Raw genomic sequence first — 25,388 nt, 5'->3', positions numbered from 1 at the left:
AGCAGCGGGTGGGGGATTTGGGGTACTGGGGGAAAGTGGATGGGGGAGTTGGGGTACTGGGGGGGCAGCAGATGGGGGAGTTGGGGTACTGGGGGGCAGCGAGTGGGGAAGTTGGGGTACTGGGGTGGGCAGCGGGTGGTGGAGTTGGGGTACTGGGGGAAAGTGGATGGGGGAGTTGGGGTACTGGGGGGCAGCAGATGGGGGAGTTGGGGTACTGGGGGGCAGTGGGTGGGGGAGTTGGGGTACTGGGGGGCAGCGGGTGGGGGAGTTGGAGTACTGGGGGGCAGCGGATGGGTGAGTTGGGGTACTGGAGGGAGCAGCGGATGGTGGAGTTGGGGTACTGGGGGGAAGCGGATGGGGGAGTTGGTATTACTGGGGGGCAGCGGGTGGGGTAGTTGGGGTACTGGGGGGGGAAGCGGATGGGGGAGTTGGGGTACTGGGGGGCAGCGGATGGGGGAGTTGGGGTACTGGGGGGACAGCGGGTGGGGGAGTTGGGGTACTGGGGGGGGCAGCGGTGGGGGAGTTGGGGTACTGGGGGGCAGCGGGTGGGGAGTTGGGGTACTGGGGGGAGCAGCGGGTGGGGGAGTTGGGGTACTGGGGGTGGGGGCAGCGGGTGGGGGAGTTGGGGTACTGGGGTGGGGGGCAGTGGACGGGGGAGTTGGGGTACGGGGGGGCAGCGGGTGGGGGAGTTGGGGTACTGGAGGGGAAATGGATGGGAGAGTTGGGGTACTGGGGGGCAGTGGATGGGGGAGTTGGGGTACTGGGGGGTAGCGGGTGGGCGAGTTGGGGTACTGGGGGGGCAGCGGATGGGGGAGTTGGGGTACTGGGGGAGGCAGCGGATGGGGGAGTTGGGGTACTGGGGGGGCAGCGGGTGGGGGAGTTGGGGTACTGGGGGAGGCAGCGGATGGGGGAGTTGGGGTACTGGGGGGCAGCGGGTGGGGGAGTTGGGGTACTGGGGGGCAGCGGGTGGGGGAGTTGGGGTACTGGAGGGAGCAGCGGCCGGGGGAGTTGGGGTACTGGAGGGAGCAGCGGCCGGGGGAGTTGGGGTACTGGGGGAGGCAGCGGGTGGGGGAGTTGGGGTACTGGGTGGGGGCAGCGGGTGGGGGAGTTGGGGTACTGGGGGAGGCAGCGGGTGGGGGAGTTGGGGTACTGGGGGGGGGCAGCGGGTGGGGGGTTGGGGTACTGGGGAGCAGCGGGTGGGGGAGTTGGGGTACTGGGGGAGGCAGCGGATGGGGGAGTTGGGGTACTGGGGGGCAGCGGGTGGGGGAGTTGGGGTACTGGGGGGCAGCGGGTGGGGGAGTTGGGGTACTGGGGGGGGCAGCGGGTGGGGGGTTGGGGTACTGGGGGAGGCAGCGGATGGGGGAGTTGGGGTACTGGGGGGGGGGGAGCGGGTGGGGGAGTTGGGGTACTGGGGGGGGTGGGGGGTTGGGGTACTGGGGGATTTCGGGGCGGGTACTGATGATGGGTATCCGTGTTGTGAACTCTGCCTTTCCCTCCCGTTTTCTCCCCACAGGAATTGAGCTGATCGCTGCGTTCTACGGCTGTCTGTACGCTGGGTGTGTTCCAGTTACTGTCCGACCCCCTCACCCCCAGAACCTGTCCGCCACACTACCCACCGTCAAGATGATCGTCGAGGTAAGGACTGGCCCTCCCATGTGCATTGTACCTTCACCAGTGCGAATGCTATGTTGGCCTTTATTGCAAGAGTGTTTGCCCGGCCCTACACAACGTGGACCTTTTCCCAAACCTCGGGAGCCTCTTATCAACAAGGGCAGACATTGGCGACGAGATCCAACACCACCTCCAGTGCAGCCTTCGGTCGCCTGAGGATAAGAGTGTTTGAAGACCAGACCCTCAAATCCACCAGCGAGCTCATGGTCTACAGGGCTGTAGTGATACCCGCCCTCCTGTATGGCTCAGAGACACGGACCATGTACAGTAGGTATCTCACCCCCAGCTCATGGTCTACAGGGCTGTAGTGATACCCGCCCTCCTGTATGGCTCAGAGACACGGACCGTGTACAGTAGGTATCTCACCCCCAGCTCATGGTCTACAGGGCTGTAGTGATACCCGCCCTCCTGTATGGCTCAGAGACACGGACCGTGTACAGTAGGTATCTCACCCCCAGCTCATGGTCTACAGGGCTGTAGTGATACCCACCCTCCTGTATGGCCCAGAGACACGGACCATGTACAGTAGGTACCTCACCCCCAGCTCATGGTCTACAGGGCTGTAGTGATACCCGCCCTCCTGTATGGCTCAGAGACACGGACCATGTACAGTAGGTATCTCACCCCCAGCTCATGGTCTACAGGGCTGTAGTGATACCCGCCCTCCTGTGTGGCTCAGAGACATGGACCGTGTACAGTAGGTATCTCACCCCCAGCTCATGGTCTACAGGGCTGTAGTGATACCCGCCCTCCTGTATGGCTCAGAGACACGGACCGTGTACAGTAGGTACCTCACTCCCAGCTCATGGTCTACAGGGCTGTAGTGATACCCGCCCTCCTGTATGGCCCAGAGACATGGACCATGTACAGTAGGTATCTCACCCCCAGCTCATGGTCTACAAGGCTGTAGTGATACCCGCCCTCCTGTGTGGCTCAGAGACATGGACCATGTACAGTAGGTATCTCACCCCCAGCTCATGGTCTACAGGGCTGTAGTGATACCCGCCCTCCTGTATGGCTCAGAGACATGGACCATGTACAGTAGGTATCTCACCCCCAGCTCATGGTCTACAGGGCTGTAGTGATACCCGCCCTCCTGTATGGCTCAGAGACACGGACCATGTACAGTAGGTATCTCACCCCCAGCTCATGGTCTACAGGGCTGTAGTGATACCCGCCCTCCTGTATGGCCCAGAGACACGGACCGTGTACAGTAGGTATCTCACCCCCAGCTCATGGTCTACAGGGCTGTAGTGATACCCGCCCTCCTGTATGGCTCAGAGACATGGACCGTGTACAGTAGGTATCTCACCCCCAGCTCATGGTCTACAGGGCTGTAGTGATACCCACCATCCTGTATGGCCTAGAGACACGGACCATGTACAGTAGGTACCTCACCCCCAGCTCATGGTCTACAGGGCTGTAGTGATACCCGCCCTGCTGTGTGGCTCAGAGACACGGACCATGTACAGTAGGTATCTCACCCCCAGCTCATGGTCTACAGGGCTGTAGTGATACCCGCCCTCCTGTATGGCTCAGAGACACGGACCATGTACAGTAGGTATCTCACCCCCAGCTCATGGTCTACAGGGCTGTAGTGATACCCGCCCTCCTGTGTGGCTCAGAGACATGGACCGTGTACAGTAGGTACCTCACCCCCAGCTCATGGTCTACAGGGCTGTAGTGATACCCGCCCTCCTGTATGGCTCAGAGACACGGACCGTGTACAGTAGGTATCTCACCCCCAGCTCATGGTCTACAGGGCTGTAGTGATACCCGCCCTCCTGTATGGCCCAGAGACACGGACCATGTACAGCAGACACCTCAAGTCGCTGGAGAAATACCACCAACGCTGTCTCCGCAAGATCCGACAAATCCCCCGGGAGGACAGACGCACCAACGTTAGCGTCCTCGACCAGGCCCGACATCCCCAGCATCGAAGCACTGACCACACTCGACCAGCTCCGCTGGGCAGGGCCACATTGTCCGCATGGTTCCCCCAGACACGAGACTCCCCAAAGCGAGCGCTCTACTCGGAACTCCTTCACGGGCAAACGGGCCAAAGGTGGGCAGAGGAAACGTTACAAGGGACCACCCTCAAAGCCCTCCCTGATAAAGTGCAACATCCCCACCGACACCTGGGAGTCCCCGGCCCAAAGACCAGTCCGCCCTAAGTGGAGGGAGTGCATCCGGGAGGGCGCTGAGCACCTCGAGTCTCGTCGCCGAGAGCGTGCAGAAACCAAGCGCAGGCAGCGGAAGGAGCGTGCGGCAAACCAGTCCCACCCTCCCCTTCCCTCAACCACTGTCTGTCTGTCCCACCCTCCCCTTCCCTCAACGTCTATCTGTCCCACCCTCCCCTTCCCTCAACGTCTATCTGTCCCACCCTCCCCTTCCCTCAACGTCTATCTGTCCCACCTGTGACAGGGACTGTGGTTCCCCGTATTGGGCTGTTCAGCCACCTCAGGACTCGTGTTTAGAGTGGAAGCAAGTCTTCCTCGATTCCGAGGGGACTGCCTCTGATGATGAAGATTAATGCTATCACAAACAACAACTTATATTTATATCGCGCCTTTCACGCAGTGAAAATTCCCAAGGCATTGCGCAGGAATGTTACGAGACAATAATTTGACCCCGAGCCACATAAGGAGAAATTAGCGCAGGTGACCAGAAGCTGGGTCACAGAGGTGGGTTTTAAGGAGCGTCTTGAAGGAGGAGAGAGAGAGGCGGAGAGGTTTAGGGAGGGAGTTCCAGAGCTTGGGGCCCAGGCAACAGAAGGCACGGCCACCGATGGTGGAGCGATTATAATCAGGGATGGTCAGGAGGGGCAGAATTAGAGGAGTGCAGAGATCTCGGGGGGTTGTGGGGCTGGAGGGGGTTACAGAGATAGGGAGGGGTGTAGGGGCTGGAGGTTACAGAGATAGGGAGGGGTGTAGGGGCTGGAGGTTACAGAGATAGGGAGGGGTGTAGGAGCTGGAGGAGGTTACAGAGATAGGGAGGGGTGTAGGGGGCTGGAGGTTACAGAGATAGGGTGGGTTGTAGGGGCTGGAGGAGGTTACAGAGATAGGGAGCGGTGTAGGGGCTGGAGGAGGTTACAGAGATAGGGAGGGGTGTAGGGGCTGGAGGAGGTTACAGAGATAGGGAGGGGTGTAGGGGCTGGAGGGAGTTACAGAGATAGGGAGAGGTGTAGGGGCTGGAGGGGGTTACAGAGATAGGGAGGGGAGTAGGGGCTGGAGGGGGTTATAGAGATGGGGAGGAGTGTAGGGCTGGAGGAGGTTGCAGAGATAGGGAGGGGTGTAGGGGCTGGAGGGGGTTACAGAGATAGGGAGAGGTGTAGGGGCTGGAGGGGGTTACAGAGATAGGGAGGGGTGTAGGGGCTGGAGGGGGTTATGGAGATAGGGAGGAGTGTAGGGCTGGAGGAGGTTACAGAGATAGGGAGGGGTGTAGGGGCTGGAGGGGGTTACAGAGATAGGGAGGGGCTGGAGGGGGTTACAGAGATAGGGAGGGGTGTAGGGGTTGGAGGAGGTTACAGAGATAGGGAGGGTGTAGGGGCTGGAGGAGGTTACAGAGATAGGGAGGGGTGTAGGGGCTGGAGGGGGTTACAGAGATAGGGAGGGGTGTAGGGCTGGAGGAGGTTACAGAGATAGGGAGGGGTGTAGGGGCTGGAGGGGGTTACAGAGATAGGGAGGGGTGTAGGGGGCTGGAGGGATTTGTAAACAAAGATGAGAATTTTGAAATCAAGCCAATGTAGGTCAGTGAGCACAGGGGGTGATGGGTGAGCGGGACTCGGTGCGAGTTAGGACACGGGGTCAGTGAGCACAGGGGGTGATGGGTGAGTGGGACTGGGTGCGAGTTAGGACACGGGGTCAGTGAGCACAGGGGGTGATGGGTGAGCGGGACTGGGTGCGAGTTAGGACACGGGGTCAGTGAGCACAGGGGGCGATGGGTGAGTGGGACTGGGTGTGAGTTAGGACACGGGGCAGTGAGCAAAGGGGGTGATGGGTGAGTGGGACTGGGTGCGAGTTAGGACACGGGGTCAGTGAGCACAGGGGGTGATGGGTGAGTGGGACTCGGTGCGAGTTAGGACACGGGGCAGTGAGCAAAGGGGGTGATGGGTGAGTGGGACTGGGTGCGAGTTAGGACACGGGGTCAGTGAGCACAGGGGGTGATGGGTGAGCGGGACTCGGTGTGAGTTAGGACACGGGGGCAGTGAGCACAGGGGATGATGGGTGAGTGGGACTCGGTGCGAGTTAGGACACGGGGGCAGTGAGCACAGGGGGTGATGGGTGAGTGGGACTGGGTGTGAGTTAGGACACGGGGTCAGTGAGCACAGGGGGTGATGGGTGAGCGGGACTTGGTGCGAGTTAGGACACGGGGTCAGTGAGCACAGGGGGTGATGGGTGAGTGGGACTGGGTGAGAGTTAGGACACGGGGGCAGTGAGCACAGGGGGTGATGGGTGAGCGGGACTCGGTGTGAGTTAGGACACGGGGGCAGTGAGCACAGGGGGTGATGGGTGAGTGGGACTCGGTGTGAGTTAGGACACGGGGGCAGTGAGCACAGGGGGTGATGGGTGAGTGGGACTGGGTGTGAGTTGGGGCAGTGAGCACAGGGGGTGATGGGTGAGTGGGACTGGGTGTGAGTTAGGACACGGGGGCAGTGAGCACAGGGGGTGATGGGTGAGCGGGACTCGGTGCGAGTTAGGACACGGGGTCAGTGAGCACAGGGGGTGATGGGTGAGTGGGACTGGGTGTGAGTTAGGACACGGGGCAGTGAGCACAGGGGGTGATGGGTGAGTGGGACTGGGTGTGAGTTGGGGCAGTGAGCACAGGGGGTGATGGGTGAGTGGGACTGGGTGTGAGTTAGGACACGGGGGCAGTGAGCACAGGGGGTGATGGGTGAGTGGGACTGGGTGTGAGTTAGGACACGGGGGCAGTGAGCACAGGGGGTGATGGGTGAGTGGGACTGGGTGTGAGTTAGGACACGGGGTCAGTGAGCACAGGGGGTGATGGGTGAGTGGGACTGGGTGCGAGTTAGGACATGGGGTCAGTGAGCACAGGGGGTGATGGGTGAGTGGGACTGGGTGCGAGTTAGGACACGGGGTCAGTGAGCACAGGGGGTGATGGGTGAGCGGGACTGGGTGTGAGTTAGGACACGGGGTGAACAGCTGAGTTTTGGATCACCTCTAGTTTACGTCGGGTAGAATGTGGGAGGCCGGCCAGGAGCGCAGCGCGTTGGAATAGTCAAGTCTGGAGGTAACGGGGGCAAGGACGAGGGCTTCCGCAGCTGAAGAGCTGAGGCAGTGATGCTGGGGGAAACAGGTTTGATGAAAAGCGGCGTGTTGTGTTGGAGAAAGGGCTGATATTTGAGGGGCTGAGAATGAAAATTGGAGGAACAAAATTGGGCAAAGTGAAGTGGATTGACGTTTGAAGTGTTTCTCTCTCTCGCAGGTCAGTAAGGCGGTGTGTATCTTGACCACACAGATCATGGCCAAGCTCTTGCGATCGAAGGAAGCCTCGAGTGCGGTGGATGTGCGTAGCTGGCCCACGATTATCGACACGGGTAAGGCCCAGCATTGAGGCATCTATCGGAGAAAGGCTTGCCTTTATATAGCGCCTTTCACAAGACCACGGGTCGTCTCGCTGTGCCTCACAGCCAATGAAATCCCATTTGGGAGTGTGGTCACTGTTGTATTGTGGGAAACACGGCAGCTCAATTAGCGCACAGCAAGCTCCCACACACAGCGATGTGATAATGACCCGGATCATCTGTTTTAGTGATGTTGGTCGAGGGATAAATATTGGCCCCAGGACACCGGGGAGAACTCCCCCTGCTCTTCTTCCAAATAGTGGCCCCGGGATCTTTTACATCCACCTGAGAGATGTCCCTCCGACAGTGTGGCACTCCCTCAGTACTGCCCCTCCGACAGTGCGGGGCTCCCTCAGTACTGCCCCTCCGACAGTGCGGCACTCCCTCAGTACTGCCCCTCCGACAGTGCGGGGCTCCCTCAGTACTGCCCCTCCGACAGTGCGGCGCTCCCCCAGTACTGCCCCTCCGACAGTGCGGCACTCCCTCAGTACTGCCCCTCCGACAGTGCGGCGCTCCCTCAGTACTGCCCCTCCGACAGTGCGGGGCTCCCTCAGTACTGCCCCTCCGACAGTGCGGCACTCCCTCAGTACTGCCCCTCCGACAGTGCGGGGCTCCCTCAGTACTGCCCCTCTGACAGTGCGGCGCTCCCTCAGTACTGCCCCTCCGACAGTGCGGCACTCCCTCAGTACTGCCCCTCCGACAGTGCGGGGCTCCCTCAGTACTGCCCCTCCGACAGTGCGGGGCTCCCTCAGTACTGCCCCTCCGACAGTGCGGCGCTCCCTCAGTACCGCCCCTCCGACAGTGCGGCGCTCCCTCAGTACTGCCCCTCCGACAGTGCGGCACTCCCTCAGTACTGCCCCTCCGACAGTGCGGGGCTCCCTCAGTACTGCACTGGTCGTGTCAGCCTAGATTTTTGTTTGAACGTGGTCACGTCCCTGGAGTGAGACATGAACCCACAACCTTCTGACTCCGAGGTGCGAGTGCTGGGGGCCCCATCTATTCGCGATCTATAATCAACGATTTGGATGAGGGGGACCGAGTGTGATTTATCCAAGTTTGCTGATGATACAAAGCTCGATGGGATACACGTTGTAAGGAGAATGTCAAGCGGCTTCACGGGGATACAGGCAGGCTCAGTGAGTGGGAAAGAATTTGGCAAATGGAATATAATGAGGACAACTGTCTCGTTGTCCATCACAGGTCGGGGGAATAGAAAGGCCGAGAGTATTGTTTAAACGCTGAGCGATTGGGGAATGTTGGTGTTCAGAGGGACCTGTGTGTCCTTGTACACAAACCACAGAAAGTTAACGTACAGCCACAGCAAGTAATGAGGAAAGCAAAGGGTACGTTGGCCTTTATTACAGGAGGAATCGTGTGTCAGAGTGAAGAGGTCCTGCCATTATATAAGCCCCTGGTGGGACCACACCTGGAGTATTGTGCACAGTTTTAGTCTCCTTACCCAAGGAAGGATATACTTGCCATTGAGGGAGTGCAGCGAAGGTTCACCAGACTGATTCCTGGGATGGGGGGATTGTCCGATGAGCGGACGAGGCCGATATTCTCCGGAGTTTAGAAGGCTGAGAGATGATCTGATTGAAACACGCACAGTTCTGACAGGGTAGATGCAGGAAGGGTGTTTCCCCCCCGGGCTGTGGGGAGCGTAGAACCAGGGGTCACACAGTCTCGGGATAAGGGGGCGGCCATTTAGGACCGAGATGAGGAGGAATTTCTTCACTCGGAGGGGGGTGAGTCTCTGGAACTCTCTGCCCCAGAGGTCTCAGTCGTTGGGTCTATCCAAGGCTGGGATCGATAGGATTTTTGGGGTCTAGGGGAACTCTCTGCCCCAGAGAGCTCAGTCGTTGGGTATATCCAAGGCTGGGATCGATAGATTTTTGGGGTCTAGGGGAACTCTCTGCCCCAGAGGGCTCAGTCGTTGGGTCTATCCAAGGCTGGGATCGATAGGATTTTTGGGGTCTAGGGGAACTCTCTGCCCCAGAGAGCTCAGTCGTTGGGTATATCCAAGGCTGGGATCGATGGATTTTTGGGTATTAATGGAATCAACGGATTATGGGATTAGTGCAGGGAAGTGGATTTAGGAACACAACAATTCGGAGCAGGAGTGGGCCATTGGGCCCCTCGAGCCTGCTCCGCCATTTAATACGACCATGGCTGATCCGATCATGGACTCAGCTCCACTTCCCCGCCCGCTCCCCATAACCCTTCACTGCCTTATCGCTCAAAAATCTGTCTATCTCCGCCTTAAATATATTCAATGCCCCAGCCTCCACAGTACTAATGGTAACTACTTTAGGGAATCGAATACGGCCAGGGGGATCTCCTGGACTAGTGTCGATCGCCTGGACGGGTCGGAGAGGAATTGTCCCGGATTTTTCTCTCCCTAAATGGGCCTGGGTATTTATCGGGTTTTTCCCTCTCCCAGGAGATCACATGGCTTCGGTTGGGGTGGAGTGTAGAATGTTTCAGTATAAGGGGTGTCGCAGTTGTGTGAGGCGGACTGGTCGGGCTGGGTGCTCTTTGCCTTTCCGTCATTGTTCGTGGGTTTATATGTAACCTTCAGGGCTGCTGACCGAGGGTCGTGTGTCTCTGTGTCGGCCGGTGGGGACACGATGGGCCGGAATGACCTCCTTCTGTGCTGTAAATTTCTATGTTTTAAAGAAAACCCCCACGTCTCAGGAATCACCTCGGTGTGCAAAATCAAAGCACATGGTATTGGGGGTAATGTACTGACGTGGATAGAGAACTGGTTGGCAGACAGGAAGCAGAGAGTCGGGTTAAACGGGTCCTTTTCAGAATGGCAGGCAGTGACTAGTGGGGTACCGCAGGGCTCAGTGCTGGGACCCCAGCTATTTACAATATACATTAATGATTTAGATGAAGGAATTGAATGTAGTATCTCCAAGTTTGCAGATGACACTAAGCTGGGTGGCGGTGTGAGCTGTGAGGGGGACGCTAAGAGGCTGCAGGGTGACTTGGACAGGTTAGGTGAGTGGGCAAATGCATGGCAGATGCAGTATAATGTGGATAAATGTGAGGTTATCCACTTTGGGGGCAAAAACAGGAAGGCAGAATATTATCTGAATGGTGACAGATTAGGAAAAGGGGAGGTGCAACGAGACCTGGGTGTCATGGTACATCAGTCATTGAAAGTTGGCATGCAGGTACAGCAGGCGGTGAAGAAGGCAAATGGCATGTTGGCCTTCATAGCGAGAGGATTTGAGTATAGGAGCAGGGAGGTCTTACTGCAGTTGTACAGGGCCTTGGTGAGGCCACACCTGGAATATTGTGTTCAGTTTTGGTCTCCTAATCTGAGGAAGGCCATTCTTGCTATTGAGGGAGTGCAGCGAAGGTTCACCAGACTGATTCCCGGGATGGCAGGACTGACATATGAAGAAAGACTGGATCGACTGGGCTTATATTCACTGGAATTTAGAAAATGAGAGGGGATCTCATAGAAACATATAAAATTCTGACGGGATTGGACAGGTTAGATGCAGGAAGAATGTTCCCGATGTTGGGGAAGTCCAGAACCAGGGGTCACACAGTCTAAGGATAAGGGGTAAGCCATTTAGGACCGAGATGAGGAGAAACTTCTTCACCCAGAGAGTGGTGAACCTGTGGAATTCTCTACCACAGAAAGTTGTTGAGGCCAGTTCGTTAGATATATTCAAAAGGGAGTTAGATGTGGCTCTTACGGCTAAAAGGATCAAGGGGTATGGAGAGAAAGCAGGAATGTGGTACTGAGGGAATGATCAGCCATGATCATATTGAATGGTGGTGCAGGCTCGAAGGGCCGAATAGCCTACTCCTGCTCCTCGTTCTTGTGTTCTGTATCCCGGAGGTTGGCGGGGGAGGGGGGGGATATATTTGTCCGCAATCTCTTGGTTCCACCATGTTCTAACCCTGCTCTTGCTCCGGCTTCCAGATGACCTCCCCAGGAAACGACTGTCCACTGTCTACAAGCCGCCCACTCCCGAGATGTTGGCCTATCTGGACTTCAGTGTTTCAACCACCGGCATGCTGACCGGGGTCAAGGTACCAGAGAATTGTAGAATCGCAGAAATTTACAGCACGGACGGAGTCCATTTCGATCCCCATCGTGTCCGCCTCGCTCCGGCCGACCAAGAGCTATCCCGGCCTAATCCCACTTTCCCGCTCTCGCTCCGTAGCCCTGCAGGTTACGGGACTTCAAGCGCACGTCCAAATGTGGTGAGGGTTTCTGCCTCTACCCCCCTTTCAGGCAGTGAGTTCCCCCCCAGACCCCCACCACCCTCTGGGTGAAGACATTTCCCCTCAAACCCCCTCTAAACCTCCCCCCAATTACTTTCAATCTGTGCCCCTGGTTGTTGACCCCTCTGCCAAGGGAAACAGGTCCGTCCTATCCACTCTATCCAGGCCCCTCATCATTTTATACACCTCAATCAGGTCTCCCCTCAGCCTCCTCTGTTCCACAGAAAACAGACCCAGTCTATCCAATCTTTCCTCATCGGCAAAATTCTCCAGTCCCGGCAACATCCTGGTAAATCTCCTCTGTACCCTCTCCAGGCAACATCCTGGTAAATCACCTCTGTACCCTCTCTAGTGTAACATCCTGGTAAATCTCCTCTGTACCCTCTCCAGTGTAAGATCCTGGTAAATCTCCTCTGTACCCTTTCTAGTGCAACATCCTGGTAAATCTCCTCTGTACCCTCTCCAGTGCAACATTCTGGTAAATCTCCTCTGCACCCTCTCCAGTGCAACATCCTGGTAAATCTCCTCTGTACCCTCTCCAGTGCAACATCCTGGTAAATCTCATCTGTACCCTCTCCAGTGCAACATCCTGGTAAATCTCCTCTGTACCCTCTCCAGTGCAACATCCTGGTAAATCTCCTCTGTACCCTCTCCAGTGCAACATCCTGGTAAATCTCCTCTGCACCCTCTCCAGTGCAACATCCTGGTAAATCTCCTCTGCACCCTCTCCAGTGCAACATCCTGGTAAATCCCCTCTGTACCCTCTCCAGTGCAACATCCTGGTAAATCTCCTCTGCACCCTCTCCAGTGCAACATCCTGGTAAATCTTCTCTGTACCCTCTCTAGTGCAACATCCTGGTAAATCTCCTCTGTACCCTCTCTAGTGCAACATCCTGGTAAATCTCCTCTGTACCCTCTCCAGTGCAACATCCTGGTAAACCTCCTCTACCCTCTCCAGTGTAACATCCTGGTAAATCTCCTCTGTACCCTCTCCAGTGCAATCACATCCTTCCTGTAATGCGGTGACCAGAACTGCACGCAGTACTCCAGCTGTGGCCTAACCAGTGTTTTATACAGTTCAAGCATAACCCTCCCTGCTCTTGTATTCCATGCCTCGGCCAATAAAGGCAAGTATTCCGTATGTCTGCTTAACCACCTTATCCACCTGGCCTGCTACCTTCAGGGATCTGTGGACCTGCACTCCCAGGTCCCTCTGTTCCTCTACACCTCTCGGTGTCCGACCATTTAATGTGTATTCCCTCGCCTTGTTAGCCCCTCCCCAGATACATCACCTCACACTTCTCCGAATTAAACTCCATTTGCCACTGCTCTGCCCACCTGACCAGTTCATCGCCTTAAGAACATCAGAAACAGGAGCAGGAGTGGGCCATTCGGCCCCTCGAGCCTGCTCCGCCATTTAATACGACCATGGCTGATCCGATCATGGACTCAGCTCCACTTTTCCCGCCCGATCCCTCAATTTCCCTTCGACTCCCAAAAATGCGGGGGATACATTTTGCCCCTTTGTGACCCCGCTGTTGTTGCACCCTCAAAGCCCTCCCTGATAACGTGCAACATCCCCACCGACACCTGGGAGTCCCTGGGCCCAAAGACCAGTCCGCCCTAAGTGGAGGGAGTGCATCCGGGAGGGCGCTGAGCACCTCGAGTCTCGTCGCCGAGAGCGTGCAGAAACCAAGCGCAGGCAGCGGAAGGAGCGTGCGGCAAACCAGTCCCACCCTCCCCTTCCCTCAACGTCTGTCTGTCCCACCCTCCCCTTCCCTCAACGTCTGTCTGTCCCACCCTCCCCTTCCCTCAACGTCTATCTGTCCCACCTGTGACAGGGACTGTGGTTCCCGTATTGGACTGTTCAGCCACCTCAGGACTCGTGTTTAGAGTGGAGGCAAGTCTTCCTCCATCCCGAGGGAGTGTCTATGATGAAGAGTATGTGTGCAGCGATCACAGTGGTTCGAGGTCACGATCGTGGCGGGGGGGGCGTTATTGAATGTCCCGACTCTCTCCCCACCTCCCCGCTCTATACTCTCTCTCCCTCTCTCTCTCTCTCTCTCCCGCAGGTCTCCCACACAGCCGTCAGTGCTCTGTGCCGTGCGATCAAACTGCAGTGCGAGCTCTACTCTTCACGGCAAATCGCGATCTGTCTCGATCCTTACTGTGGCCTGGGTTTTGCTCTGTGGTGTCTCTGTGGGTAAGTTCATCGCCCCCCCCCCCACCACACACCTACCCCTACCAGACTGATTCCCGGGATGGCGGGATTGACCTATCAAGAAAGACTGGATCAACTGGGCTTGTTTTCACTGGAGTTCAGAAGAATGAGAGGGGACCTCATAGAAACGTTTAAAATTCTGTCGGGACTGGACAGGTTAGATGCAGGAAGAATGTTCCCGATGTTGGGGAAGTCCAGAACCAGGGGTCACACAGTCTAAGGATAAGGGGTAAGCCATTTAGGACCGAGATGCGGAGAAACTTCTTCACCCAGAGAATTGTGAATACAGAGAGTGTATACACGGTCCCAGTGATGGGTTGTAGACGGACGATGTTACGGAGGGTGTAAACGCAGTCCCAGTGATGGGGCGCAGACGGGCGATGTTACAGAGGGAGTATACACAGTCCCAGTGATGGGGCGCAGACGGGCGATGTTACGGAGGGTGTATACATGGTCCCAGTAATGGGGCGTAGATGAACGATGTTACGGAGGGTGTATACACAGTCCCAGTGATGGGGCGCAGACGGACGATGTTACAGAGGGTGTGTACACAGTCCCAGTGATGGGGCGTAGACGGACGATGTTACGGAGGGTGTATACACGGTCCCAGTGATGGGGCGTAGACGGACGATGTTACGGAGGGTGTATACACGGTCCCAGTGATGGGGCGTAGATGGACGATGTTACGGAGGGTGTATACACGGTCCCAGTGATGGGGCGTAGACGGACGATGTTACGGAGGGTGTATACACGGTCCCAGTGATGGGGCGTAGATGGACGATGTTACGGAGGGTGTATACACGGTCCCAGTGATGGCGCGTAGACGGACGATGTTACGGAGGGTGTATACGCGGTCCCAGTGATGGGACGTAGACGGACGATGTTACAGAGGGTGTCTACACAATCCCAGAGATGGGGCGTAGATGGACGATGTTACAGAGGGTGTATATGCGGTCCCAGTGATGGGGCGTAGACGAACGATGTTACAGAGGGTGTATACACACCCCCAGTGATGGGGCGGCGATGGACGATGTTACAGAGGATGTATACACGGTCCCAGTGATGGGGCGTAGATGGACGATGTTACAGAGGGTGTATACACGGTCCCAGTGATGGGACGTAGATGGACGATGTTACAGAGGGTGTATACACGGTCCCAGTGATGGGGCGTAGACGGACAATGTTACGGAGGGTGTATACACAGTCCCAGTGATGGGGCGTAGATGGACGATGTTACAGAGGGTGTATACACAGTCCCAGTGATGGGGCGTAGACGGACGATGTTACAGAGGGTGTATACACAGTCCCAGTGATGGGGCGGAGACGGACGATGTTACGGAGGGTGTATACGCGGTCCCAGTGATGGGGCGTAGACGAACGATGTTACAGAGGGTGTATACGCGGTCCCAGTGATGGGGCATAGATGGACGATGTTACAGAGGGTGTATACGCGGTCCCAGTGATGGGACGTAGACGGACGATGTTACAGAGGGTGTCTACACAGTCCCAGTGATGGGGCGTAGATGGACGATGTTACAGAGGGTGTATACACACTCCCGGTGATGGGGCGTAGACGGACGATGTTAAAGAGGGTGTATATGCGGTCCCAGTGATGGGGCGTAGACGAATGATGTTACAGAGGGTGTATACACAGTCCCAGTGATGGGGCGTAGATGGACGATGTTACAGAGGGTGTATACACGGTCCCAGTGATGAGGTGTAGACGGACAATGTTACGGAGGGTGTATACACAGTCCCAGTGATGGGGTGTAGATGGACGATGTTACAGAGGGTGTATACACAGTCCCAGTGATGGGGCGTAGACGGACGATGTTACAGAGGGTGTATACGCGGTCCCAGTGATGGGGCGTAGACGAACGATGTTACAGAGGGTGTATACGCGGTCCCAGTGATGGGGCGTAGATGGACGATGTTACAGAGGGTGTATACGCGGTCCCAGTGATGGGACGTAGACGGACGATGTTACAGAGGGTGTCTACACAGTCCCAGTGATGGGGCGTAGATGGACGATGTTACAGAGGGTGTATACACACTCCCGGTGATGGGGCGTAGACGGACGATGTTAAAGAGGGTGTATATGCGGTCCCAGTGATGGGGCGTAGACGAATGATGTTACAGAGGGTATATACGCGGTCCCAGTGATGGGGCGTAGATGGACGATGTTACAGAGGGTGTATACGCGGTCCCAGTGATGGGACGTAGACGGACGATGTTACGGAGGGTGTATACACAGTCCCAGTGATGGGGTGTAGATGGACGATGTTACAGAGGGTGTATACACACTCCCGGTGATGGGGCGTAGACGGACGATGTTAAAGAGGGTGTATATGCGGTCCCAGTGATGGGGCGTAGACGAATGATGTTACAGAGGGTATATACGCGGTCCCAGTGATGGGGCGTAGATGGACGATGTTACAGAGGGTGTATACGCGGTCCCAGTGATGGGGCGTAGACGGACGATGTTACAGAGGGTGTCTACACAGTCCCAGTGATGGGGCGTAGATGGACGATGTTACAGAGGGTGTATACACACTCCCGGTGATGGGGCGTAGACGGACGATGTTAAAGAGGGTGTATATGCGGTCCCAGTGATGGGGCGTAGACGAATGATGTTACAGAGGGTGTATACGCGGTCCCAGTGATGGGATGTAGATGGACGATGTTACAGAGGGTGTATACTCGATCCCAGTGATGGGGCATAGACGGACGATGTTACAGAAGGTGTATACACGGTCCCAGTGATGGGGCGTAGATGGACGATGTTACAGAGGGTGTATACACAGTCCCAGTGATGGGGCGGAGACGGACGATGTTACAGAGGGTGTATACACAGTCCCAATGATGGGGCGGAGAAGGACGATGTTACAGAGGGTGTATATGCGGTCCCAGTGATGGGGCGATGGACGTAGGAGGCTGGGCTGACCGTGACTCTTGTCTCTCACACGCAGGGTGTACTCGGGTCATCAGTCAGTCCTGATCCCTCCCGTCGAGCTGGAGACCAACCTCCCAATCTGGCTGTCGGCCGTCAGTCAGTACAAGATACGCGACACTTTCTGCTCCTACTCCGTGATGGAGATGTGCACCAAGGGTCTCGGCACGCAGACCGACGGGCTCAAGGTAAGAGGCTCGGGGCGCGGGACCCCGTCCCGGAACATCGTCCCCTCCCTCACCTCCCCCCTCCCCCCCTCCCTCACCTCCCCCTCCCCCCCTCCCTCTCCATCCTCCCCCTCCCTTGGTCAGTCGCTCACTCTCTCCCGGTTACACACTAACGCCGTGTCTCTGACCATGTCCAGGCTCGGGGGGTGAACCTGTCCTGCGTGCGGACGTGTGTGGTGGTGGCGGAGGAGCGGGCAAGGATCTCGCTGACCCAGTCCTTCTCCAAACTCTTCAAGGACCTCGGCCTCTCGCCCCGGGCAGTCAGCACAACCTTCGGCTCGAGGGTCAACATCGCCATCTGTTTACAGGTCAGTGGGAGGGGCCGGTCGGTGGGGAGGGGCCAGTTGGTTAGTGGGAGGGGTGTGTCAGTGGGATCGGTCAGGGCGATCGGTCACTGTGGGAGGAACAAAAACAGCGCCACCAGCTGGTGGGGAGGGTGTAATTGCAGCGTGACGTGTTTACATAGGAAATTTCCATTGTAACTGTTGGTGTGGACAGATGGGGGGGGGATCAGTGGGATGGAGTCAGTGGGAGGGGTCAGTACGATCGGTCAGCGCAGGTGATCGGTCACTGCGGGAGGAGCAAATACAGCGCCACCAGCTGGTAGGGAGGGTGTAACTGTAGCGTGACACGTTTACATAGGAAATTTCCATTGTAACCGTTTCATGTGGATGGGGGGGGTCAGTGGGACGGAGCCAGTAGGAAGGGTCAGTGCGATCGGTCAGCGCAGGTGATCGGTCACTGCGGGAGCAGCAAATACAGCGCCACCAGCTGGTAGGGAGGGTGCAACTGCAGCGTGACGTGTTTACATAGGAAATTACCATTGTAACTGTAGGTGGGGGAGGAGGAGTGGCCGGAGAAACGTGAGGCGGGCGGGAGTGAGATTTGGCGAGACTTGACCCCCGCGCTGGGTGTACCTGGGGGTCAGCTCTCTCTCCCCCGCGAAGGCCGTTAGCGACCTCGCTCCTTCCCGCGGGAAGGGTCACAGTCCGGAGCGGTAACGCCCATCACTTTCCTTTCAGGGAATCTCTGGTCCTGACCCAACCACGGTCTACGTTGACTTGAAGGCTCTTCGCCACGACAGGTAGGCGCGCGCCGCGGAATTGAGAGCACGATGCAGGCAGTCTCTCTCTCTCTCTCTCGCGTCATATTCACAGCACAGCAAGAGGCCACTGAGCCCCAATGCTCCGTGTCGGTGTGTATGCTCCATGCCAAACTCCTCCTACCCACTCTCCATCTCACCCCATCGCCGTATTCTTCTCTTCCTCTCTCCCTCATCTAATTCTCCAGCTGACCCCCTTAAAACATGAGCAAGAGTTTCATCAGAAACAGGAGCAGGAGTGGGCCATTCGGCCCCTCGAGCCTGCTCCGCCATTTAATACGACCATGGCTGATCCGATCATGGACTCAGCTCCACTTCCCCGCCCGCTCCCCATAACCCTTCACTCCCTTATCGCTCAAAAATCTGTCTATCTCCACCTTAAATATATTCAATGTCCCAGCCTCCACAGCTCTCTGGGGCAGAGAATTCCACAGATTTACAACCCTCTGAGAGAAGAAATTCCTCCTCATCTCAGTTTTAAATGGGCGGCCCCTTATTCTAAGACCATGCCCCCTAGTTCTAGTCTCCCCCATCAGTGGGAACATCCTCTCTGCATCCACCTTGTCGAGCCCCCTCATAATCTGATACGTTAAATGGGCAGCCCTTTATTCTAATGCCAATGTTGCCAATGTAACCCCACTTTTTATAAAAGGAGGGAGAGAGAAAGCAGGGAATTATAGACCGGTCAGCCTGACCTCAGTACTGGGTAAAATGATGGAATCAATTATTAAGGATGTCATAGCAGCGCATTTGGAAAGAGGTGACATGATAGGTCCAAGTCAGCATGGATTTGTGAAAGGGAAATCATGCTTGATAAATCTTCTGGAATTTTGAGGATGTTTCCAGTAGAGTGGACAAGGGAGAACCAGTTGTTGTGGTGTATTTGGACTTTCAGAAGGCTTTCGACAAGGTCCCACACAAGAGATTAATGTGCAAAGTTAAAGCACATGGGATTGGGGGCAGTGTGCTGACATGGATTGAGAACTGGTTGGCAGACAGGAAGCAAAAAGTAGCAGTAAATGGGGACTTTTCAGAATGGCAGGCAGTGACTAGTGGGGTACCGCAAGGTTCTGTGCTGGGGCCCCAGCTGTTTACATTGTACATTAATGATTTAGATGAGGAGATTAAATGTAGTATCTCCAAGTTTGCAGATGACACTAAGCTGGGTGGCAGTGTGAGCTGTGAGGGGGATGCTAAGAGGCTGCAGGGTGACTTGGACAGGTTAGGTGAGTGGGGCAAATACATGGCAGATGCAGTATAATGTGGCTAAATGTGAGGTTATCCACTTTGGGGGCAAAAACAGGAAGGCAGAATATTATCTGAATGGTGACAAATTAGGAAAAGGGGAGGTGCAACGAGACCTGGGTGTCATGGTTCATCAGTCATTGAAGGTTGCCATGCAGGTACAGCAGGTGGTGAAGAAAGCAAATGGTATGTTGGCCTTCATAGCGAGAGGATTTGAGTATAGGAGCAGGGAGGTCTTACTGCAGTTGTACAGGGCCTTGGTGAGGCCACACCTGGAATATTGTGTTCAGTTTTGTTCTCCTAATCTGAGGAAGGACATTCTTGCTATTGAGGGAGTGCAGCGAAGGTTCACCAGACTGATTCCCGGGATGGCGGGACTGACATATGAAGAAAGACTGGATCAACTGGGCTTATATTCACTGGAATTTAGAAGAATGAGAGGGGATCTCATAGAAACGTATAAAATTCTGACGGGACTGGACAGGTTAGATGCAGGAAGAATGTTCCCGATGTTGGGGAAGTCCAGAACCAGGGGTCACAGTCTAAGGATAAGGGGTAAGCCATTTAGGACCCAGATGAGGAGAAACTTCTTCACCCAGAGAGTGGTGAACCTGTGGAATTCTCTACCACAGAAAGTTGTTGGGACCAGTTCACTAAATATATTCAAAAGGGAGTTAGATGTGGCCCTTACGGCTAAAGGGATCAAGGGGTATGGAGAGAAAGCAGGAATGGGGTACTGAGGGAATGATCAGCCATGATCTTATTGAATGGTGGTGCAGGCTCGAAGGGCCGAATGGCCTACTCCTGCACCTATTTTCTATGTTTCTATGGTCTAACCAGAGTAAAGTGCACTCCCTCAGTACTGTCCCTCCGACAGTGCGGCACTCCCTCAGTACTGCCCCTCCGACAGTGCGGCGCTCCCTCAGTACTGCCCCTCCGACAGTGCGGCGCTCCCTCAGTACTGCCCCTCCGACAGTCGCTCCCTCAGTACTGCCCCTCCGACAGTGCGGCGCTCTCTCAGTACTGCCCCTCCGACAGTGCGGCACTCCCTCAGTACTGCCCCTCCGACAGTGCGGCGCTCCCTCAGTACTGCCCCTCCGACAGTGCGGCACTCCCTCAGTACTGCCCCTCCGACAGTGCGGCGCTCCCTCAGTACCGCCCCTCCGACAGTGCGGGGCTCCCTCAGTACTGCCCCTCTGACAATGCGGCACTCCCTCAGTACTGCCCCTCCGACAGTGCGGCACTCCCTCAGTACTGCCCCTCCGACAGTGCAGCACTCCCTCAGTACTGCCCCTCTGATAGTGCGGCACTCCCTCAGTACTGCCCCTCCGACAGTGCGGCACTCTCTCAGTACTGCCCCTCCGACAGTGCGGCGCTCCCTCAGTACTGCCCCTCCGACAGTGCGGGGCTCCCTCAGTACTACCCCTCTGACAGTGCGGCACTCCCTCAGTACTGCCCCTCCGACAGTGCGGGGCTCCCTCAGTACTACCCCTCTGACAGTGCGGCACTCCCTCAGTACTGCCCCTCCGACAGTGCGGCACTCCCTCAGTACTGCCCCTCCGACAGTGCAGCACTCCCTCAGTACCGCCCCTCCGACAGTGCAGCACTCCCTCAGTACCGCCCCTCCGACAGTGCAGCACTCCCTCAGTACTGCCCCTCCGACAGTGCAGCACTCCCTCAGTACCGCCCCTCCGACAGTGCGGCGCTCCCTCAGTACTGCCCCTCCGACAGTGCGGGGCTCCCTCAGTACTGCCCCTCCGACAGTGCGGCACTCCCTCAGTACTTCCCCTCCGACAGTGCGGCGCTCCCTCAGTACTGCCCCTCCGACAGTGCGGCGCTCCCTCAGTACTGCCCCTCCGACAGTGCGGCGCTCCCTCAGTACTGCCCCTCCGACAGTGCGGGGCTCCCTCAGTACTGCCCCTCCGACAGTGCGGCACTCCCTCAGTACTGCCCCTCCGACAGTGCGGGGCTCCCTCAGTACTGCCCCTCCGACAGTGCGGCACTCCCTCAGTACTGCACAGCTCGGGGTTTGCCTGGGTATGTAAGACACCGAGCCCCGGACAGTCTTCGCTCTGTGGGCGGAGGTTTGGGGGAGGTTGGGGTGCGGATTTGTCGGGACGGAGACTGATGGAGCTGTGTTATCTCGCAGGGTCAGGCTGGTGGAGCGAGGAGCCCCCCAGAGTCTGCCACTGATAGAGTCGGGCAAGGTGAGTGACCCCTCCCTCTCTCTCTGTCTCTCTCTCTCTCTCGCTCTCTCTCTCTCTCGCTCTCTCACTCGCTCTCTCGCTCTCTGTCTCTCACTCACTCTCTCTCTCTCTCTCTCTCTCGCTCTCTCGCTCTCTCTCTCTCTCTCTCTCTCTCGCTCTCTGTCTCTCTCTCACTATCTCTCACTCTCTCTCTCTCTCTCTCTCTCTCTCTCGCTCTCTCACTCGCTCTCTCGCTCTCTGTCTCTCGCTCTCTGTCTCTCGCTCTCTGTCTCTCGCTCTCTGTCTCTCACTCTCTCACTCTATTGCTCTCTGTCTCTGTCTCTCTCTCTCTCACTCTCTCTCTCTCACTCTCTCACTCTCTCACTCTCTCACTCACTCTCTCACTCTCTCACTCTCTCACTCTCTCACTCTCTCACTCTCTCACTCTCTCACTCTCTCACTCTCTCACTCTCTCACTCTCTCACTCTCACCATCTCACTCTCTCACTCTCTCACTCACTCTCTCACTCTCTCACTCTCACACACTCTCACTCTATTGCTCTCTGTCTCTGTCTCTCTCGCTCTCGCTCTCGCTCTCGCTCTCTCTCTCGCTCTCTGTCTCTCACTCACTCACTCTCTCTCTCTCTCACTCTCTCACTCTCTCTCACTGTCTCTCTGTCTCTCTCTGTCTCTCTCTGTCTCTCTCTGTCTCTCTCTGTCTCTCACTGTCTCTCACTGTCTCTCACTGTCTCTCACTCTCTCACTCTCTCACACTCTCACACTCTCTCACTCTCTCACTCTCTCACTCTCTCACTCTCACTCTATTGCTCTCTGTCTCTCTCTCTCTCTCACTCACTCTCTCGCTCTCTGTCTCTCACTCACTCACTCTCTCACTCACTCACTGTCTCTCACTGTCTCTCACTGTCTCTCACTGTCTCTCACTGTCTCTCACTGTCTCTCACTGTCTCTCACTGTCTCTCACTCTCTCACTCTCTCACTCTCTCACTGTCTCTCACTCTTTCACTCTCTCACTCTTTCACTCTTTCACTCTCTCACTCTCTCACTCTCTCACTCTCTCACTCTCTCACTGTCTCTCACTGTCTCTCACTCTCTCACTCTCTCACTCTCTCACTCTCTCACTGTCTCTCACTCTCTCACTCTCTCACTCTCTCACTCTCTCACTCTCTCACTCTCTCACTCTCTCACTCTCTCACTGTCTCTCACTGTCTCTCACTGTCTCTCACTGTCTCTCACTGTCTCTCACTGTCTCTCACTGTCTCTCACTGTCTCACTCTCTCACTCTATCGCTCTATCGCTCTCACTCCCACTCTCTCACTCTGTCTCACTCTGTCTCACTCTGTCTCTCTCTGTCTCTCACTCTCTCACTCTCTCACTCTCTCACTCTCTCACTCTCTCACTCTCTCACTCTCTCACTCTCTCACTCACTCTCTGTGTTTCTGTGCAGATGTTACCTGGAGTGCGGGTGATTATCGTGAACCCCGAGACCCGGGGCCCCCTGGGAGATGCCCACCTGGGAGAGGTGAGTGAGCAGTGAGTCCGATTCCCAGTACACCGTCGGAACCACCGTGTGTGTGTGTGTGGTGTGTGGGTCATCATCGGCAGCCCCTCGGAATCGAGGAAGACTTGCCTCCACTCTAAACACGAGTCCTGAGGTGACTGAACAGTCCAATATAGGAACCACAGTCCCTGTCACAGGTGGGACAGATAGACGTTGAGGGAAGGGGAGGGTGGGACAGACAGACGTTGAGGGAAGGGGAGGGTGGGACAGACAGACGTTGAGGGAAGGGGAGGGTGGGACAGACAGACGTTGAGGGAAGGGGAGGGTGGGACAGACAGTGGTTGAGGGAAGGGGAGGGTGGGACAGACAGACGTTGAGGGAAGGGGAGGGTGGGACAGACAGACGTTGAGGGAAGGGGAGGGTGGGACTGGTTTGCCGCACGCTCCTTCCGCTGCCTGCGCTTGGTTTCTGCACGCTCTCGGCGACGAGACTCGAGGTGCTCAGCGTCCTCCCGGATGCACTCCCTCCACTTAGGGCGGACTGGTCTTTGGGCCCGGGGACTCCCAGGTGTCGGTGGGGATGTTGCACTTTATCAGGGAGGGCTTTGAGGGTGGTCCCTTGTAACGTTTCCTCTGCCCACCTTTGGCCCGTTTGCCCGTGAAGGAGTTCCGAGTAGAGCGCTCGCTTTGGGGAGTCTCGTGTCTGGGGGGGAACCATGCGGACAATGTGGCCCTGCCCAGCGGAGCTGGTCGAGTGTGGTCAGTGCTTCGATGCTGGGGATGTTGGGCCTGGTCGAGGACGCTAACGTTGGTGCGTCTGTCCTCCCGGGGGATTTGCAGGATCTTGCGGAGACAGCGTTGGTGGTATCCAGCGACTCGAGGTGTCTACTGTACATGGTCCGTGTCTCTGAGCCAGATGGGGGTGGGTTCTGAAGGGGATAATGGGGGAACCTTCCCTTCCCCCCCCCACCCTCCTTAAGTTCCCAATGGGCCAATTTGAGGCCCTGAGCCCCCCACACACAGGAACAAGGCAGACGCAGATTGAGTCTACAACAGAACCTCTCTATCTTAGGCTGGGCGTGTTGTGGGGGAAAATGGGGGTGGGTTCCTGCTCCTGCTCCCTGTCCTGTACAGCGTGCCCATGGGATCCAGGGCTAAGTGGCAAGTTGGATCCAAAATTAGCTCAGAGGCAGGAAGCAACGGAGTAATGGTCGTTGGGTGTGTTTGTGACTGGAAGGATGTACCCAGTGGGGTTCCGCAGGGCTCAGTGCTGGGTCCCCTGGCTTTTTGTCGTATACATCAATGATCTCGACTTGAATGTAGGGGGTATGATTTAAGAAGTTTGCAGATGAGGCTAAAATCAGCCGTGGGGTTGATTAATGAAGATGAAAACTACAGTTATACAGGGTATTGGTGAGGCCACACCTGGAGTACTGCGTGCAGTTTTGCTCTCCGTATTTACGAAAGGATATACTTGCTTTGGAGGCAGTTCAGAGAAGGTTCACTCGGTTGATTCCGGGGATGAGGGGGTTGACTTATGAGGAAAGGTTGAGGAGGTTGGGCTCTACTCATTGGAGTTCAGAAGAATGAGAGGTGATCTTATGGAAACGTATCAGATTATGAGGGGGCTCGACAAGGTGGATGCAGAGAGGATGTTCCCACTGATGGGGGAGACTAGAACTAGGGGGCATGGTCTTAGAATAAGGGGCCGCCCATTTAAAACTGAGATGAGGAGGAATTTCTTCTCTCAGAGGGTTGTAAATCTGTGGAATTCTCTGCCCCAGAGAGCTGTGGAGGCTGGGACATTGAATATATTTAAGGTGGAGATAGACAGACTTTTGAGCGATAAGGGAGTGAAGGGTTATGGGGAGCGGGCGGGGAAGTGGAGCTGAGTCCATGATCGGATCAGCCATGGTCGTATTAAATGGCTGAGCAGGCTCGAGGGGCCGAATGGCCCACTCCTGATCCTATTTCTGATGTTCTTAAGTCAATGAACTGGTCAGGTGGGCAGAGCAGTGGCAAATGGAGTTTAATCCGGAGAAGTGTGAGGTGATGTATCTGGGGAGGGGCTAACAAGGCGAGGGAATACACATTAAATGGTCGGACACTGAGAAGTGTAGAGGAACGGAGGGACCTGGGAGTGCAGGTCCACAGATCCCTGAAGGTAGCAGGCCAGGTGGATAAGGTGGTTAAGCAGGAACACGGAATACTTGCCTTTATTGGCCGAGGCATGGAATACAAGAGCAGGGAGGGTTATGCTTGAACTGTATAAAACACTCGTTAGGCCACAGCTGGAGTACTGCGTGCAGTTCTGGTCACCACATTACAGGAAGGATATGATTGCACTGGAGCGGGTACAGAGGAGATTTACCAGGATGTTGCACTGGAGAGGGTACAGAGGAGATTTACCAGGATGTTGCACTGGAGAGGGTACAGA

The 25,388-nt window shown here is 56.3% G+C and overlaps 1 protein-coding gene across 1 annotated transcript in view; it reads left to right on the top strand.

Moving 5' to 3' along the window:
- LOC139242655 (disco-interacting protein 2 homolog B-A-like) overlaps positions 1–25,388 on the top strand; it is a gene marked incomplete at its 5' end in the record, with an annotated part of 38,066 nt that overhangs the window by 6,038 nt on the left and 6,640 nt on the right. The window contains 9 exons of the mRNA XM_070870458.1: positions 1,514–1,635; positions 7,117–7,228; positions 11,199–11,308; positions 13,576–13,706; positions 16,694–16,862; positions 17,039–17,209; positions 17,924–17,985; positions 21,398–21,455; positions 22,899–22,973. Of these exons, the coding sequence (XP_070726559.1) occupies positions 1,514–1,635; positions 7,117–7,228; positions 11,199–11,308; positions 13,576–13,706; positions 16,694–16,862; positions 17,039–17,209; positions 17,924–17,985; positions 21,398–21,455; positions 22,899–22,973 (1,010 nt within the window). The remainder of the gene's footprint in view (positions 1–1,513; positions 1,636–7,116; positions 7,229–11,198; positions 11,309–13,575; positions 13,707–16,693; positions 16,863–17,038; positions 17,210–17,923; positions 17,986–21,397; positions 21,456–22,898; positions 22,974–25,388) is intronic.

The sequence above is a fragment of the Pristiophorus japonicus genome, unplaced genomic scaffold (genome assembly GCF_044704955.1).
Source record: "Pristiophorus japonicus isolate sPriJap1 unplaced genomic scaffold, sPriJap1.hap1 HAP1_SCAFFOLD_1421, whole genome shotgun sequence".
Lineage (NCBI taxonomy): Eukaryota > Metazoa > Chordata > Chondrichthyes > Pristiophoridae > Pristiophorus > Pristiophorus japonicus.
The sequence above is the reverse complement of the archived record's forward strand: the minus strand, read 5'-3'. Positions and strand labels throughout refer to the sequence as shown.